Consider the following 18,640-nt stretch of genomic DNA (forward strand, 5'->3'; position numbering starts at 1 on the left):
GTACACATCTATATATTTTTTGTCGATCTATCTCAAAATTAGATGAGTTCAGTTTTGTTGATCTCATATTATATGAGTTTAATTATTTTGGGTTATTTTGAACAGATGCCACCCATGACTGAAGATTAAATATGAACATACAAAAAATGTAATTTTTTTAATATGATCAAAGCATAAAAAAAGTTTGACAAACAAATTTGTGAGTGAACTTATATTTTGACCGTAGGATGTATTATAAATCAACATTGGAATTCATGTATATACGGAGGTGATCGTATTTTGTGTGGTGAGTGCATAATTGCAAAAATGTAAACGAACAAAGTTCAATTCCTTTGGGTTATTTTTGAACCGCCGCCACTACTAGTTGACAGAGATAAGATAAACGATAAAAGATAGGGCTTCCAGTCCGAACTCTAATCTTAACTGTTGATATAGTATACACAACTATTATTGATTCGCCGGAAACACATATATACACCGACATACATATCACTCCTGAAAGTCATAGATCCCACCATCTAGTAGCTAGCTAAGGTCTTTTCAGAGATGCCGGTATTGCTTTTGCTTTTAACATGGGTGGCTTTGGTGGATACGACCCCAGGCATATATAAGCCTCGATGGTTGTTTTTCCTTTTGGTGGTCTCTCCATGCATGTCTCTCCAAGTAGGCAGAGCAGCAGCTACTGGTACTACATGTTATCCTACTCTATCTGCCTAGCGGATCCTGTGATTTGATATGCTGTGAGAGAAGGGATCCCGGCCGTGTGCGCCACGTACCTTGGCTGTCTTTCTTTCTTTCCCTTCAATTCATGGTGCCTGATATAAAGTGGAAAGCAAGGAGAGGCCGGGCAAGGAATGCTCTCCACATCTCTTTCCTTTTTTCAATCGTCTTTTGCTTTTGTCTTTGATCTATCCCGGCCCATGTTCTCTGCCCCTCTTCCTTCTCCCTCAAGCCTCTTATTACTGTAGAAATACAATATGTAATAGGTTCGATATCTACTAGCTAGCTCATGTGTCCTAGTAGGACTTAGAGTCCTGATCATGTATGTCTCGGTATTGTACCCCCCTCATGTACCGGCACTATATAATCTTACGTTCTGGCTACCTTATGGTTAAGCCACCTCATAACATCTCTCATAATATCTTTCATGATACCAAGAGCCTGCTACTCCTAGAGAATCATCTAGCTGTGAAAAATCGGTTCTTTTTTCTCGCCGACACCAATGGCCTCGACGAGTTCCTCGGCTTCGATTTCTTTCACCATTCTCATGTCAGAAAAGCTTACTCGGGAGAATTTCCTGGTGTGGCGAGCCTAGATCCTTCCCGCTATGCGAGGCGCTCGACTCGTTGGACTCCTAGATGGATCCTCCATCATGCCTCCGCCGACACTCCAGGTTCAGAAACCGGACAAACCTACTGAAGAAGTAGAGAATCCTGCCTACGACAAATGGATCGTGCAGGATCAACAAGTGTTGTCTTACCTTCTCTTATCTATGACCAAGGAAATCTTGGTCCAGGTATCATCCCTTGAACACGCCGCTGAAGTATGGAAGGCGGTAACCGAGATGTTCTCATCTCAATCCAAATCACGAATCCTGCATATTCATGCTCAATTGTCCAGAGAGAGGAAAGGCGACAGCTCCGCTGCGGCATATTACTCCAAGATGAAGGCCCTTGCTGACGAGATGGCTGATCAAGTATATCCTTAATGGGCTTGGAGCATATTATAATCCTTTTTTGTCCTCTGTTGCTATGAAGGACAATCTATCCTTGAGTGATGTATATGGGCAACTTCTTTCCTATGAAGCGCATTTAACTCAACAAGCCTCTGAAGGAGGGCAGTTTTACTCCTCTGCCAATGTTACTGCTCGTGGTCGAGGTAGGGGCGAGCCTAGGATTTTGGACAAGGGCATTCAAAATTTCCAAATGATGATTTTTTCTGGCCTAAATTCAACAAAGAATTAAGTTTCACATGTCATGAGGTACATATAGCTTTTGAAGAAGAAATTTTGACCAAATTTTAGCATTTGGCATCTAAGCACTCAACTGCATGAGAGGGTGAGAGATTGGCATGCATGTTTTTTGTGTCATTTTTTATTTTTAATACATATATAAGGTATATACTATATATATGAAAATTCTGTTGCTAGAAATGGGACTATCTATATGTCACACAGGTGAAACATAGGCTTCCCTCACTCGATTTTTGAGCCATTCAATTTGCATCCAACGCCTGGCGCTTCTTCTTCTACCTCCTAACCTTTTCTTCTACCTCCTGCTGCCCGCCGCCTAGTCCTTCACCCACCTCATCCGGTGCGAGCGGGCTAGGGTCCCGCCGCTGCCTCCCACTGTCGGCGTTCCCCTTGCCCCAGCACCGCCCAACTGCACTCCACCACCGCCCGACTAGCGGCGCCCCTACCATCATGTCTCACCGCCCCGACCCACGCCTGCCACCTCCGCTGGGCTGGCCTACCACTGTCGGCCTTCCCTCTAGAGCCACTGGTGAGCACCCACCCTGGAAACCCCGAACCCTTAACCCCGGCGCCCCTAATCTTGTCAGAATTTAGCCGGAGTTGGAGAAGAAAGTGTGCAGATGGGGAGGAAGAAAAATTTAAGTGAGGAGGAGCTTCAAATCACTCGAGTGAGGTATAGCTTTCCCTAAAATAATGGGTATTCACTTGAATACCTTCGAATCAAGATAGGCCCACCCCTGGGTCGAGGTTGTGGTCACGAGTGTGGCTTCAACAATGGTGGATGTGGATTCAGTAATGCTCAAGGTCGTGGATCTAATAATTCTGGTGGCCACGAATCCTATATTCCTCCAAGATTCGAAGATCAAGATGAAGGGCCAGTCTGTCAGCTATGTGATATGATCATACTGTCCTCAACTGTTGTTACAGATTCAATCGCAGATTTGTTCCTCCAAGTACTCGTGGAGGCAATTCCTCTTGGCCCAACACGCAAAAGTCAGCTTCTTCAGCTATGCCCTCTTATGGTGTTGACACAAATTGGTAATGGACTCAGAGTCCACAGATCATATTACAAGTGCATTGGACAATCTAACAACAAAGACAAAGTACGCTGGACAAGATCAGATCCATACTACTAATGGCAAAGGTATGCGCATTAATAATATTGGTAAATCCGTTATTCATACCCCCAATCGTGATTTTTCCTTCAATAATGTGCTTCATGTTCCCTCTGCCACAAAAAATCTTGCCGTGGTTCATAAGTTTATTAAAGATAATGATGTTTTTATTTAGTTTCATCCTACCTTTTTCTGTGTTAAGTATCTGAACACGAAGGCCCCTCTTCTTCACGGTAGATGTCAAGGTGGTCTTTATCCTATGCCGCAACCTTCTTTGGAGGTTCATCATGCTATCAAACCTACGACATCCCGGTGGCATCATCGTTTAGGACATCCTTCATCTACCATAGTTAATCGTGTTCGTCGTGACAACAACTTGTCTTTTAGTAATGAATCGAGTCCCTTAGTTTGTGATGCTTGTCAACAAGCCAAAAGTCATCAATTACCTTATCCTCAGTCTGATAGTACCTCTTCTTCTCCTTTAGAGTTGATTTTATCTGATGTTTGGGGTCCTGCTCCTAAGTCAGTTGGTCATTATTAGTACTATGTAATTTTTATTGATGATTTTAGTAAATTTCTATGGATTTATTTGCTCAAGAATAGTACTATGTAATTTTTATTGATGATTTTAGTAAATTTACATGGATTTATTTGCTCAAGAATCGTTCAAAAGTGTTTCAAGTCCTTCGCCATTTTCAACAATATGCTGAACGTCTCTTTGATAAGAAAATTAGGGTTGTTCAATCTGATTGGGGCAGAGAGTATCAAAAGCTAAATTCCTTTTTAATGAGGTTGGCATTGTTCATCATGTGACTTGTCCTCATACTAATCAACAAAACGGCTCAGCTAAACGCAAAACATAGGCATATTATTGAAGTTGGTCTCTCCTTGTTAGCTCAAGCATCCATGCGTTTGAAATTTTGGGATGAAGCCTTCCTAACAGCCACCTATCTCATTAATCGAACCCCTAGCCGTGTTATTGATTTCTCCACACCTTTATCTAGGTTGTTTCATGAAAAACCAAATTATTCCTCTCTTCAAGTGTTTGGTTGTGCTTGTTGGTCTAACCTTCATCCTTACAACAAGTACAAACTTCAATTTCGTTCTAAGCGATGCATTTTTCTTGCCTATAGCAGTCTTCACAAAGGATATAAATGTCTTGATATCTCAACTGGACAGGTCTATATTTCCAGAGATGTTTTTGATGAAAATATTTTTTTGTGCTCCATGCTTCACCCTGATGCCGGTTCTCAGTTAAAATTAGAAATTCTTTTATTACCACCTAATCTTTTAAATCCCTTTGGGGCTATGAATGATTGGACTTCTGATATGACTAATCTTTTACTTGAGCCAGTGTTGCATGGTGGTGATAGTGGTTCAGGTTCTACGTCAGAGTTGCTCCGAGAGTCTGCAACATCATCTGATGTCAATCTGGCGAAGAGATGTTATTCTGCAGCCTCTTCGCATGATGGCACAATGCGCTATGGTATGCTTGTGGTTGGTCAGGATCCTACATCTCTTCATGAAGCTCTTACTTCTCTGCATTGGAAATTGGCTATGGATGATGAATATCTAGCTCTTATGCGTAATAATACTTGGCATCTCGTTGATCAACAACCTGGTCAAAATATTGTTGACTGCAAATGGGTCTATAAGGTCAAAACTAAAGCTGATGGCAGTGTTGATCGCTACAAAGCTCGTTTAGTTGCTAAAGGATTTAAACAACGATATGGCCTGGACTATGAGGATACTTTCAGCCCGATTGTAAAAGCCTATTGTAAAAGCTGTCACTATTCAGCTTGTGCTCTCTTTAGCTGTTTCAAATCACTGGACAATCAAGCAGCTAGATGTACAGAATGCGTTCTTGCATGGTGTTTTGGAGGAGATGTCTTCATGCGACAACCACCTGTGTACATTGATTCATAGTTTCCTCATCGTGTTTGCAAACTTTACAAATCATTATATGGGTTAAAGCAGGCCCCCTAGGCCTTGTATTCTCGGTTAAGTACCAAATTGCAGTGCCTTGGCTTTCATGCTTCAAAGCCTGATACATCTTTGTTCTTCTTTCACAAGGATGCTATTGTCATCTATCTTTTGGTCTATGTTGATGACATAATTGTGGTCAGTTCATCTCCCAAAGCTGTTGATGCCCTTCTTGTTGATCTGCGTGATGACTTTTGCTTTAAAAGATCTTGGTTATCTTCATTACTTCCTTGGCATTGAGGTCTTGCCTAATGGTGGTGGTTTACTTCTCAATCAAGCTAAGTATGCCTCTGATCTTACTCTACGGGCTGGTCTAAAAGATTGCAAATCTGTTCCTACACCTCCGTCGGTTTCTGAAAAGCTTGTGGCCAATGATGGTGCGGTGTTGGACAGTGACATGGCCACTAGATACTGAAGTCTTGTTGGAGGGTTGCAATACTTAACTTTCACTCGTCCTGACATAGCTTTTTTGGTTAATAAAGTGTGCCAATATCTATATGCTCCTACAACAGTCCATTATTCTGCGGTCAAGAGGATTCTTTGATACGTGAGTGGCACTATTGATTTTGGAATACGCATTGTTCCCTCCAAGTCAACCCTTGTTAGTGCTTTCTCCGATGCTGATTGGGTTGGTTGCTCAAATGATCGTCGTTCTACAGGAGGCTTTGTTGTTTTCTTGGGTTCTAATTTGATCTCATGGCATGCTCGTAAGCAGGCAACTGATTCTCGGTCAAGCACAGAGGCTGAATATAAAGCTCTTGCTAATGCTACGGCTGAAGTTATTTGGGTGCAGACTCTTCTAACTAAATTAGGTGTGCCTCAACTGAAAGCAGCTGTTCTTTGATGTGACAATATTGGTGCCACTTACTTTTTAGCCAACCCAATTTTTCATGCTCGTACAAAAAACATTGAGGTTGATTATCCTTTTGTCCATGAGCGAGTTGCTGCTAAGATGTTGGACATTCGCATTATATCATCCAGTGATCAGTTAGTTGATGGATTTACAAAAGCATAGATGGTGAATCGTCTGCGTGAGTTTAGAACCAATCTCAACTTGTGCAAGTTGTGATTGAGGGGGGATGTAGAACTATGATATGTAATAGGTTCGGTTTCTACTAGCTCATGTGTCCTAGTAGGACTTAAGAGTCCTGATCGTGTATGTCTCGGTATTGCACCGACCCCCTCATGTACTGGCACTATATAATCTTATGTTCTAGCTACCTTATGGTTAAGCCGCCTCATAACATCTTTCAATTACAACCATTGAACGTCTCTTGGGAAAAATGGTAAGAACTTGAAATGACCCGGATACGAGAAACCCCATCGAACCTGTATCATGCTACTGTGATACTACATCGTTCTTGAATATATGATGTTTAGGATAAACAAAATGTTAGTTCAACCTAAACATCCTATATTTAAGGATGGATGGAGTAGTACGTGTCTTCTTTCAAATTTGGTGCACAATTTTGTAGGAACGTGGGTGCTTTCAGCCATCAAATTAAAAAAAATGTCAATGCACTTTTTTATACAAATGTCACAAAATCTCTCTAGACTTAACTATAATCAATTTTCAAAAGATAATTATTACTTCTACTATTGTAGGTATTTCTGCTTGAGCCGTACGAGATGAAATTTTGTACGTGCTGACCCAAAGTCAAAGTGCACCGAATGACCATTCGCCCTGGCATGGGGTGGAGTGGGGTGGGGTAAGGGGGTGGGGAGCACGTGTCATAGACACGTCAATGGGTATATTAGAAAATTAAAGTCCTCTTTCATATCTATCTTGAAAGAAATGGATTATATTGCAGAATTGAATACCTTCCATATGTAAGGTGGTACCATGCAAGAAATATTATTAATTTTATCTTGATGAACCCACTCCTCAGCCCCTGGACTCCCACAGGAGCTAAAGGCACCATGTTTGAGGTGATTTATTGGATTCCCGTGTTGAGCTCGTGGCCAGGTCCAGCACCAAGCCGCGCTTCTCCCAATCTCGTCCTAGTCTCTTGAAGGAATTCATAGAGATAGTGTGTTCATGGGTTAGGGGTACGTTCATAGCAGCGATGAGTGTGCGCGTGTATAGGAGCATCTCCATAATTTTTGTTTTAAAAAAAGAGTGTTGCGCCGGCGCCATATCCGTCTCGAACTATTTTGGAGATCGTCTCGGTGGACGGGCGCATGCACGAGAATGTGGCGAGCAACCCCCCATTGATTTGAGCACCCTGCCCACCACCCATGTTCCGGGCGTGGGTGCCGGCCGGTGGCGGGACACGGGCAGCGGTAACCAACACGGCAGCGGGGGAGCAAAGGCTCCCTGCGCCCGCGCCCCTGCTCCTCCTGCATGCCCCTGCTTGCTCTCGAGGCTGCACGCGTGGCCTCGCTCGTCGCTTCCGCCGCGCGCGCGCGTGCCGTATTTCTTCTCCCTTCTCTGCTCCTCCTCGCGTGCGTACGCGTATACTAGCCGCGTTCGAGAGAGGAGATCTCAGTCTCCAATGCCGATCGTGTGGCCGGTGACAACAGATTAATTATACTACCCCAAAGCTTGCCTGCTTGCCTGCCGATTGAAAGAGTTCGGTGCACCCAGTTGGTGTCCCCATCAGATTCTGTTGATGATGTGGTCTCGTCAGGAACAACCCAGATTCTGTTCTAGAAGAAGAAGAAGAATAACCCAGATTCTTATAGGCTTATAGCTAGGGCGGGCTGTCGTTATCATTCATGTGAAAAAAAGGTCAAAAGGTTTTTTTGTCGTTGCTTCAAAATGCAGGATGGTTCACGTCAACAAGAAAAAAAAATGCAGTATTGGTTAAAACCAAAAGGTAAGGGCTTACTTGCTAGTATTTCCTCTGAATATCCAAACATAAGACTAGGAAACTAGCATGGTTTGGTATAGTGATACATTGAATAATAATAGCTGTGAAAATATTCTATTTTAAATACAAGGATATATAGAATGAAGCCAGCTTTAATTTTTCATCATCATCAAGCTACTAAAAAACAAATCTTGTTTTGTTAATAGTGATGGTGAAAACTAAAAGTATTCGTCACCAATAATCTTAAATGGACTTATATTTGGGTCATAGATATACATCAGGATCAACTTTGACTGCATCAGTGTGTCAATAAAGATGTTCACTGAACCCACTTTTACTCTTTGCGCTTTTGTATATTAAAAACCAGCGCCCCTCGGAAGCTCTTGTTATGTCTAACTGATGATCTCTTTTGCACAGTATATACTTTTACTACTCCCTCCATTTTTATTTGCAAGGTGCACATCCATATCAAGATTCAAATTTTAAAATCTTTGACCAATAATTAATTTAGCCACCATTTTTTATTTTTTAATATAAATTTGAAATGGTTAGATCTGTAATCAAATGTTCTATCCAATAATGATCTTAAGTTTATAGTTATAAACAATATAAGATAAGATAAATGAATGACCAAAGTATAATTTAGGAAACCGTGTCAAGCCATATTACGTCTTATAAAGATAAAGATAAAGGGAGGGAGTATAATGGTTAAAAAGGAAGGCGTGTAACTCACACTAATTCTATCTAGATGCATATTTATTCATATTTCTTTTATGTTATTGTCTCAGTTTTCTTCAAACACGGGGTAACTTTTCAATAACTACAACTCATTTGGATAAACTTTTTTCCTTACTTTAGAAAGAAAATTTAAATGTGTCATTCACACACGCACGCACGCGCACATATTCTCCGTGAGGATGGCTACGGGCCTGGGCTACTTGACTTAAAAGAGGTAACCTTTCCACAAAGAAGGTACTAGTAGTATGCTTTAATGGAATATTCTTTGCACCCAATGAAAAAAAAATCTTTTCCAACACTTATTCTTCTTCCTTTGTTTTTTCTTAGACAAATGGCATCCATACTGCCCAACACAGTAAGTCAGCAACTCCAGGTCTCCAGCCCTGACCGCATCCAGCGACCATCGACGACATGGATGTATGATTGTTCTGGTCTGATAGGACTTGTCCGAAGAATGCCATTGGAGTCAGCAGGGGAGCAGCAGTAGCACACTGATTGACTCTCAAGCATATCCCTGCTGGCCTCAACAAGTGACCTCACCCAGTCAGCCTGTCCTACTCACGACGACACATCATCTCCATGAAGATTTACCACAGGGCCAGGATGTAATTGCAAGCTCCTACAGTCCTACTCGTATATGCAAGCTGCTGGAGACAGAACTGTTAAACACTACAGTAGAGCAAAGTAAATATTTCAGCCAGGGAACAGTGAAACGGATGAATGTTTCAGCCAGCATTTACTAACACGCACCAACCAGACAAATTTACTGGTGAACAGTAAGGAAGGTGTCGTGCATATATGCTGGTATATGTACTTGGTGCCATATACTTCTGTCTGCAGTCAATGACTAGTTTATTGCTAGTGTGTTGCTGTGCCTCATTCGTTCTGTCTGGTAATGATTCGATTTACTATACTATTTGCATGCACCCGCTAAAAACAAAGGACTCGAGTAAAAAATTAAACGATTCACCGTCACAATGCAAGCAAAAAGACACAGCTAGAGAGGAGCTTTGCATCCTCCAGAAAGCTATCAGGAGGATGCAAACAGCTGCAGTCTGCAGAAGCAGAAAGAATATTAAAAAAAAAGCTGCCATTGCCCATTGCCTTGCATCAATGCTGCGCGAGGCAGAAGGGTTGAAAAGCAGCATCACCCTGTATCTGCTGCTGGTGAGCTATACTCTCTCTCTGACACCATTGTACTGTAGGGGTGTGGCTGGCTGGCTGGCCATGACATGGAAGAAACAAGCATAGGAACAGAAGGGAGTGTAATTGAACAGCGAAAGTGCTAACTTGTTGAGCAACTCAACAGAGTTGCCATCCAACTCCTCAAGCTAAATTTTAGCAAACTATTAAGAAAATTGCTCCAAAAGACTTGCTTGCTATCTGACTTGCTATCGTATCTCGCTTGCCATCCTTCCCCTCCCGCTTGCTAAACTTCGCAAGCTAATTTAGCTTGCCAAAGTGGGTAATTGCCAGAATGAAGAGTGCAAAATGGAGGGGTTGTGGATGGAGAGTGCGAATTTTTAGAGAGAAAACTAGCTGTTGGGATTTGGAGAGTGGGAAATGGATAGCCTATTGGAATGAGCAACTCAATATAGAGAGGAATATTTTTATCAACTTGGATAGAGAGTCAAATAGAGAGTCAAAAGAAATGGGAGCCGAGAATTGAGCATGGAGGGTGCTTTCTGTATATCGTAAGAAAAAGTTTCTCCCTCTGTGCTTAGGTAATTATGACATGTACTTGGTCTTGTCTGAAAGAATCTAGTGACTGATCATGGAAGAAGCTATAGCAAAGGGACGAGTAGAGTGGTCAGTGGTAGATATGTGTAGAACCAGTGAAAGGTCTCTCATTCAGTACTCAAAAGAGCAACTGGACAGGAAATGAGAATACATGATTTTTTTTTTTTGGTATTGATGGCAGACTGCCTTGATTTTTAACTAGGGTGTGTGGTGTGGTGGGGTGGGAAATAAACGGGGCATTTGGTTTATTTACCGATATCATTCGGCACTTGTATTTCGAGTTTATAATTAAAAAAGCTTCAAGTAAACCAAATGCAACTGGAAATTGTATTCTGTGTAGATTTTTTTATTTCACAGTATTTGCACGAAGGTACATACATGAGTTGTTCAGACTATCTTAATTGAGTTAGCTTTGCTAACTGAGTTATTTGAATCGGCGAAGAAGCTCATTTGTAGTTTTCTTTTTGAAAAGAAAGTATGAAAAGAAGTATATGATGATGAACACAATCAGTAAGGATACGTGCTGACGTATAGTAGGACCGATCATATGCACTGAATTTCTTATTAATGTACAAATCTCACATGCATGTATATGTGATGTGATAGCATTTCTAGGAAAGAAGAACAAAATTCGAGCTCAAGAATTGAATTATTTCATCCAAATATGATTTGAGTTTAACTTTGGCCTTGTATATGGCCTCAGGATTGAAAAAAGCGTGCATGTGGCCTTGAGGCATAATGTCTACTAGTCTCTCTAGAAAGCTTTATTTGTTTGTAAAAGAAGGTGCTGCAACGAAGCAGTACGTAAATAGAGCAGTACTAGAGGTATACATGCAGCCATGCAGGCATTGACTCATAAAAGAGCAACTAAAGGCTTGCAACCAAATGCTATCATGAGAAATTTTTATAGGGCCAGCCCCTACCACTATACATTGGCATATGAATCGTCATCTGGCTGACAAGTAAACAGGTTTCCACTGGGACATATACAGTTAGTCCAGTACATTGCTTTGGAAAACCATTTTGTCGACAAGTACTATTAAACTTTATTATTGGATATATTTCCTAAATCATGCTTGTAAGAAATATATATCATGCTAATTAATATATCTATATTACTCCCTCTGTCTCAAAAAAAGTGCTCTTTTAAATGACATAGTTCAAACTATCTTAAGTTCGGACAGATTTTTTAAAAAGAACAACAAAATAACACCAAATAGGTATGTTATAAAAATATATTTTATGATGAATCTAATTAAGTATTAGTATTTTTTTTAACTTGGTTAGGCTTAAGATTGTTTGACTTATTGAGCTGAGCACTTTTTTTGGTACATAGGAAGTAGACTCCATACACTTATTAATGTGTAGCAGTAAGTTTAAACTTACAACGGGATAAAGTTACTGGGGATCCATGAAAGCTAGACGATAGCGTATATATCTCTCAGAAACCAATTTGCAGCTTATAAACACGAGAAAGGTACGCAGCAAAGCTAAAGGCGACGTAAAGAACCAAAGGTTAAGGTTTTAGGCAATAGCAAAAAAGGGAAAACTTTAAGCCTTCTTTTGCTACGTTGATCATTGCATGGTGGACGTAGTCAGGGGTAGGCAAAACTGCAGATGAAAGAAACTATTGTAGGATCGACGAGCATAGTTCACCAAGATATCGCCTATTAGATTTCGTATAATCATTCAACTTTACCTTTTCTTTCTCCTTTTCCAGTTAAACCCATGAACATATTATTGGGCACGAACAATAGACCCTCCCTTCTCTCTCGTGATTCTCAACAGGCTGAAAAGCACACTGCATTTGCCATTGGTGGCAAAGCATGCATGGGCTTCACATTCTTGAAGCTAGGGTTATCCCAGGCATAGGGGGGAGGTTGCTCAAAGGGATAAACTTTAGCAAAGCACATATCTTTGTACAAAAGATGAGAGGATTAAAGCAAAACTAGCTACGAGATTCCCATGCATTGGGATCCACCAGGTGTGCTGCATGTTCGTCAGACAACTTGTTTCCGCATGCACAGAACAACCAAGTTTAAATTGAAATAGACCTGCTACACTAGACTACCCCCGTCATTCTTTTCTTGATGGTTTTGTGTAAAACTCAAGATTAAAGTTCGCCGAAGCACTAGGTGATCTACACACATGGTTGTACTTAAACTGAAAAAAAATGGTTGCACGTGAAGCAGCATTTTTCATTGAAAAGATTTTTTGTTAATCACCCATGCATTTTAATTTCATCCTTCATGCATATCCATGGCTTAGTAACTTAATTTCCAATGTACTATGCAGTGGTTTGGACTGGTATGTCTGCCATATACTATTGCTTAGGCTCACATATATGGTAGATATATAGGAAATGAAAATTTCTAATCTAAACTCAAATTTTCATAAAAAGAAGTAACTTGCTTTCTCCTAAAATATAATGTGCCACAAGGACATTTTTAGAAAAAAACTAAGCTAACTAAATTTTTTTAACTAAGGGTATATTCTATTCTTATTCAATCAAACTTACGTGAATATATTATATATATACAAAATAGTTCAGCCCTGGCCTGTCTCAAGAAAGACTTAACATTGATACATACGCTCTGTTATACTTTTTCAAAAATGATATTAAAAATTCCCTTCTCTTTGTGCACTCCCAAGTCTGTTATTGATTAGTAAAATTCTCCTAATAGTAAAAAAATTAGTAGCTCTGGTTGCTGATAAAATCCAAAAAGAAAAATTTGAAAACCAATTTACATTTTGGTGTCAAAAACAAAGTTCACCGTAATTTGTTTCTCAAAAACCTGGAAAAAATAACAACATATTCAAAAATTATTAAGGACTCTAATAAACATATCATTTTTATATGCTCAGTAAAAATATTTCTCAAAAATAATCAAAACCAGTAACTTTTATTAAGAAAAAAGTTGAGTACAGAAATTCCAAAGAACACTGATGCACCAAGGGAATACACACACGGTTTTGTTTTTCTGTATAATTCCTCTCAACAAAATAAAAATCACATAATTTCAGCAAATTTATGTAATTACATCAAAATAATCATAGTATACACTTTAGAGTTCCAGGGACCAACCGGTTCACTTTTAGTCATACACAAGTTAAAACTATCTTCTATCTGCACGAATTTTTCAAACAAAACCTCAATTAACTTCTTGCATGAGATCTGATATGCATTCGATTACTTTGGCATTGGAAAACAAAGTAAATATAAGGACATGCGAAATGTGCAGAATCGGGACTAGTGTTCAAATTCTGGCAGTTTCAATTATTTTAGGATATTAATTTGCTGTAATTTGAAATATCCAAACCATATATCCTCAATCAAACCATAGCACGCAATTCATCTTTAAAAGAGAATATGATAAGAAAAAACCATTCTTGCCTATACCATGGCATCACAAATCAACATACTAAAACAAATAAAAGACGAAAATCACAAAACCCCCAAGACAAAGAGTGTATGTATAATTGCTATATACAGTACATATCTTCATCACTTGCATGCATGCATGTGGATGATGCACACGATTATTACCTCAAGTTAACACTAACATTAACATTAACAATGACAATCTGTATATTTCACCGTGTTCACCAATATACCAGATCGATCAAGGTCTGCACATACAATGAAGCTAGCTAGGCTACGGGCTACCCCAAGCTGAGAATTAGAACCTTAATTATGACCTTCCTTCATGCTTATGTATATGTTCATTCATCGATTAATGGAAACCCTTGCTTATATATAGGAGTATATCTCTTGCACTAAATCAGCAGCTGTCTCCCCGGCAGCACACTCACAGGCGACGACGGTTACACACGCACAAGTATACGTTTGCATTTGGCTACAGATGGATCGATTTGTACGACGGAGTAGCACCGTACATTACGTACTTACCCTATAGCAGCCGGTCGCCGCCGGAGCCTCTCGACGACGATGACGGCGGCGGCTTCCAGTGGTGTTGTTGCTTAGAACTGGCGGCGCCGCCGGCAGCAGCAGCACTACTAGTAGTAGTACCAGCATTAGTAGTGGCGTGGTCGACCTCGGAGGATGGGTCGCGGTCGTCGTCGTCGAGGTCGTCGAAGCAGTCGATCCCGCAGGCGGCGTGGCCCCTGCCGAACGCCCGGATGTGGTCCTTGAGCGAGCGCTTGTGCTTGAAGTCGGAGCCGCAGGCGCAGTACCAGAGCTTGCCGCAGTTCTTCTCGTGGGTGCGCCAGTCGCCGCGCACGGCGAAGGCCTTGCCGCACTTGCGGCACATGAAGGGCTTGATCCCGTGCTTCCGGCGGTAGTGCGTCTGCAGCGTGCGGAAGTCCTTGAGCGGACGCGCCCGCGGGTGGTCGATGTTGTTCCGGCAACCCGCCGCGCAGCAGTAGCACGGCAGCCGGAGCATCGCCGTCGGCTGCGTGCCCCGAAGCGACTCCGGGCCCTTGCGGTACTGCGACCCGTGCCCCCACATGTGCATCTGCGTATACATATATGTATATATATTTATATATATGTATGTGTCTATCAACTATCCATTCATCAACGCATCAGCAACAATCTATAGATCCATGAATGTTTAAATCGTCGCCATGGAACGAAGCTAGAGAGAGAGAGAGGGAGGGAGAGCTGGAAGGGTGTAAGTGGAGTGGAGCTCTTCACGTGCCGGAGGCCGGAGCGAGGGAGGAGAGACGGGGGATGGGGCAGGTACGGTGGTTTAAGTTGCAGAGGGACGGGACCAGCTCAGCTCAGCTATAGAGCTCTCATCTTCTTCCCTTCGTTCTAGGAGCATGGCTAGCTTGGAGCACGTTCACACTCACTAGCAGACTAGCTCATAGATGCAGCAATCTATGAAGCGAGCAAAAGAGATGTTACGGAAGGGGTCTGAGCAAATGGACTGTGCAGCACCGAAGGGCACTGCTCGTGGTGGGGTTTGTTGCGCTGCGCCAAGAGAAAGAGAGAGAATTTTAGAGAGAGAGAGAGGGAGAGGAAGAGGAAGACAGAGAGAGAAAGAGGCGTTTGCTTGCTTGAGATGCACATGTGTGTAAGCCTGAAGGAACTGATCAGCAGGGAAAAAAGAAGGTAAAGATGCCTTTTTGCCAGATCTTTCCTCTCAGATCTCTCTCTCTCCCCACTTCTCCCTCTCTGCGGCCTGGTCTCTGCGTCCACACACAAACTGCGATGCGAATTGAAAAGGCGCCTTGAGCGCAGACTCCAAGAACACTGCATACTAGGTAGGCAGCTACTAGTAGCTCAGGCTCAGAGTTCTTCCCCATGTCAATGGCCGTTCGGCACGGCAGCCATTACTGCATGCCTCTGTGCTCCCCCTGCTGCTCCTGCTCGATCGGTTCAATCAAATCAAAGATATGGCTCGCACCGTACACCGGATCAGAGGGATGGGATCGGAGACAGATTGGCCGAGGCCTGCAGGTGCAGAACACCTACAGCAGCTAGCGGCGCTCCCTCCTAGATCCATCCAGCACTCCAAGGCTGGCAAACGCGAAAAGCTTCTGATCGATGCATGCACTTCTCTGATATGGTAGTCTAATCCATGCAGGAAAAAAGCACAAAAAGAAAAAAAATCAGAGAAGAAATTCAGATCGATCAATCAAAACGCCAAGAAAACCAATAACAAGAAACGATGATCGCCGTGCAGGTGATGGCAACCATGAACAATACCACGAAACCCATCAGCGCGGATCGATCGGAATCAGTGAGAGCAAGAACAGCAGATAGAGCTGGAAGAGCACGCGGCGGATCGATGAGAGCTAGCAGACCTGCATGTTGTTGTATCGGTTGAAGGTCTTGTAGCAGACGGGGCAGGAGAACTGGGTGGGCCCAATGAGGATCTGCGACGGGGTGGGGATCCAGTACTGCCCTTTCGTCAGCCTCCCGATGCCGATGGACGCGCAGCCCACTGCCATGGCGGCGTCCTCCCCGTCGTCGCCGTCCTCCGCGGCCTCGTCTTCTCCTCCTCCATGGCCGCCGTCGCCTGGCTGCTGCTGCTGCTGCGGGCCGCCGGCAGGTTCCCGGCTCTCGCCACCGCCTGCCGCGGCCGACTCGGAGGGGCTGGGGCTGGGCAGACCGATGTGCAGGGCCACGGTGACCTCTCCGGCGGCCTGATCGGCGGCGTCCTGGCCGCTGCAGGAGGCGGCGCGCTTGCAGTCCTTGTGATCCCGGGCGGCGACGTCGTCGTCGTCGTGCTGGTGGTGGTTGGTGGTTGACGACGACGGCGTGAGGTTGCTGAGGAGGGGGAGGGCTTCCCGGATGGGAGGGGAGGGGGGAGGCGGGTGGAGGTAGGAGGAAGCGGCGGCGTAGCTGCTGGAGAAGGAGGGAGGGTTGGGCGGAGGGAAGTGGGAGTAGTAGCCTCTGAGGAAATTGGTGTAGGGGTCTCCCATGGTGGAGGCAGCTGGGCTGGCCGGGGATGGAGTGGAGCTGAAGATAGGAGAAGAAGAGGTGTGGATGGGAGGGAGAGGGGGAACTATTATAGAGAGAGAGAGAGAGCGCTATGGGGAGAGAGAGAGAGAGCTATGGGGAGAGAGAGAGAGAGAGAGAGGCGTGCTTGCAGCCCTAAAGGTGTAAATGAGGTTGTAGTGGATGAAAGGGAAGTTCACTAGAGAGAGAAAGAGTGGGGGAGATAGAGAGAGAGGGGGGTGAGGATCACCTGGATGACACCAGAGAGAGAGAAAAAAGATGAAGGTTGATGGCGAGTAGGAACAAAAGCAAAGGTTTGAAAGTGAGGAGTTTCATACTGAAGCTGAAGCAGTACATACCTCCTACGCTGCTGCTGCCCTCAGTAAATGCATGGTGAAAATTCTTGGGACTTGGAAGCATGAATTCTTCAATTCCCATGGAAGTATGGGAACCAAATATTCTCCCTGCAATTATTCATTGACCACAGACAAAATTTACTCCACTCGTTGAAACAAACATGCATGAACCCCTGTAGGAATTTAATTATCTATACACATCATTTTTTTTCGAAAAGAACTGTACACATCATATACGTACCAAATACGCCAGTCATTCGATGCATGATCTTTTGTGAAAAATGGCAGGGTGGAATTTTTATTTTTTTTTCAAGCGTGTAATCATATCAATCACTAAAAATTTGCTCCCCGACAAAACAATAAGTTAGAGGAGTACTATAACGTGCACATGCATGGACTAAGTCCTAAACAAGCTCAAACAGAGATAATCACAGAGAAGAAGATAGACTAGATGGCACCAAGACAAGCTTGCATGCATCATGCTACCGTTACATGCATGTTGCTGTGCCCCACCTAGAGAGAGAAAGTTTTAGCCGAAGAGGCAGCTAGGAGTACCAACAACTCGGCCCACTTTCAAAAGAGTTATTTGTATTGGACACCGGATAGTGTCACATTTGCATCAGACCACTATTTACTAAAGTAAAATTATGGCACAATATTACACAAAAATTATATGAATTAATGGTGCAAAAAATAAAAAAGATAAGGAAAGAAAAAAGAGAGAAAGGGAAAAATAAGTTGTGATGATATACTATATATATGTATATATATGTATATGTCTAGATAGGCCACTTTTGCTTTGTGTAGTGGAATACTAAAGCAGAACTTTTGGGCCAGCTGCTTTTTGCAAGTTAAGTCATAGATTGCCTTGGTGGTTAAAATAATCACTGTGGTTAGTTGTTGCTTTGTTTGTTTGTGTAGTAGTACTTGGAATGCTTAATGAGCCATATATTCCTTGATTTTAGTTAATAAACAAAACAACTCGTGCTCACAAACTCCGCGATAGGGAAACAGTTCACCTTGACAGGCGAGCTACCTGTTGGCACAGCCTGAGACAGGGCTTTTGCCTTCAGGTAGCAGCCGGAGCCCCGGAGAATAAAAATTTTTGTAGTGAAATTTTTGTGGTTGGAAGCTGTACGTACTTGGATTGCCACTTGCGTGGTAAATTCTCGCTTTGACTAGTGCGTGGGACCGATTGTTGGCTAGCTAGTTTACTCGGGCGCGCCTTTGGCCCAATGTACATTTGGAATTTTGGATTCAACCAAATATCTGCAAGTTTAACAGCAATACTAGTATTTAGTTTCATGCATGTACACCTGTCAGAAATCAGAAACCCATGTAGCTAGTATTGCTTAATTTGTGTTAAAAACATATGTTCAGTTCAATTTATAAATGAACAACGGTAACTAAAACTTCTGCATGATTAATGCACGCACCTTATTTTTAACAAAATCAGAGGAAAGCGATGAGTAAACGCGAAATCACATATCAAAGCATTATGCGCGTGGAATCAC

General features: G+C 42.7%; 1 protein-coding gene and 1 non-coding gene across 3 annotated transcripts; one reads left to right on the plus strand and one right to left on the minus strand.

The window, feature by feature from the left end:
* The first annotated feature begins 1,669 nt into the window (after nucleotides 1–1,669).
* LOC117854280 (small nucleolar RNA Z247) lies at nucleotides 1,670–1,806 on the plus strand. Its single transcript, XR_004640213.1, has one exon. It is a non-coding gene; the product is annotated as a small nucleolar RNA Z247 (small nucleolar RNA).
* A 6,867-nt stretch (nucleotides 1,807–8,673) lies between these two features.
* On the minus strand, nucleotides 8,674–17,236 carry LOC117851364 (zinc finger protein WIP2). Of its 2 annotated transcripts, XM_034733166.2 has the most exons (3): nucleotides 16,134–17,236; nucleotides 14,272–14,836; nucleotides 8,674–13,488 (listed from the first exon to the last, which is right to left on the minus strand). In XM_034733166.2, exons 1-2 carry the CDS (start codon nucleotides 16,752–16,754, stop codon nucleotides 14,273–14,275), a joined length of 1,185 nt encoding a protein of 394 aa, XP_034589057.1. In that variant the 5' UTR covers nucleotides 16,755–17,236; the 3' UTR covers nucleotides 8,674–13,488; nucleotide 14,272. The 2 variants fall into 2 exon arrangements, with proteins under 2 accessions (XP_034589057.1, XP_072149363.1); XM_072293262.1 differs by lacking the exon at nucleotides 8,674–13,488 and having other exon boundaries at nucleotides 13,807–14,836; nucleotides 16,134–17,232.
* Between the last annotated feature and the right edge of the window lie 1,404 nt (nucleotides 17,237–18,640).

The sequence above is a fragment of the Setaria viridis genome, chromosome 4 (genome assembly GCF_005286985.2).
Source record: "Setaria viridis chromosome 4, Setaria_viridis_v4.0, whole genome shotgun sequence".
Taxonomy (NCBI): domain Eukaryota; kingdom Viridiplantae; phylum Streptophyta; class Magnoliopsida; order Poales; family Poaceae; genus Setaria; species Setaria viridis.

Bases quoted from the DNA above. Each gene is read 5' to 3' on its own strand.
- LOC117851364 (XM_034733166.2), bottom strand. From the start codon at position 16,754: ATGGGAGACCCCTACACCAATTTCCTCAGAGGCTACTACTCCCACTTC. The intron at 14,837-16,133 runs GTCTGCTAGCTC...ATGTATACGCAG, and splicing joins ACCGATACAACAACATGCAG to ATGCACATGTGGGGGCACGG.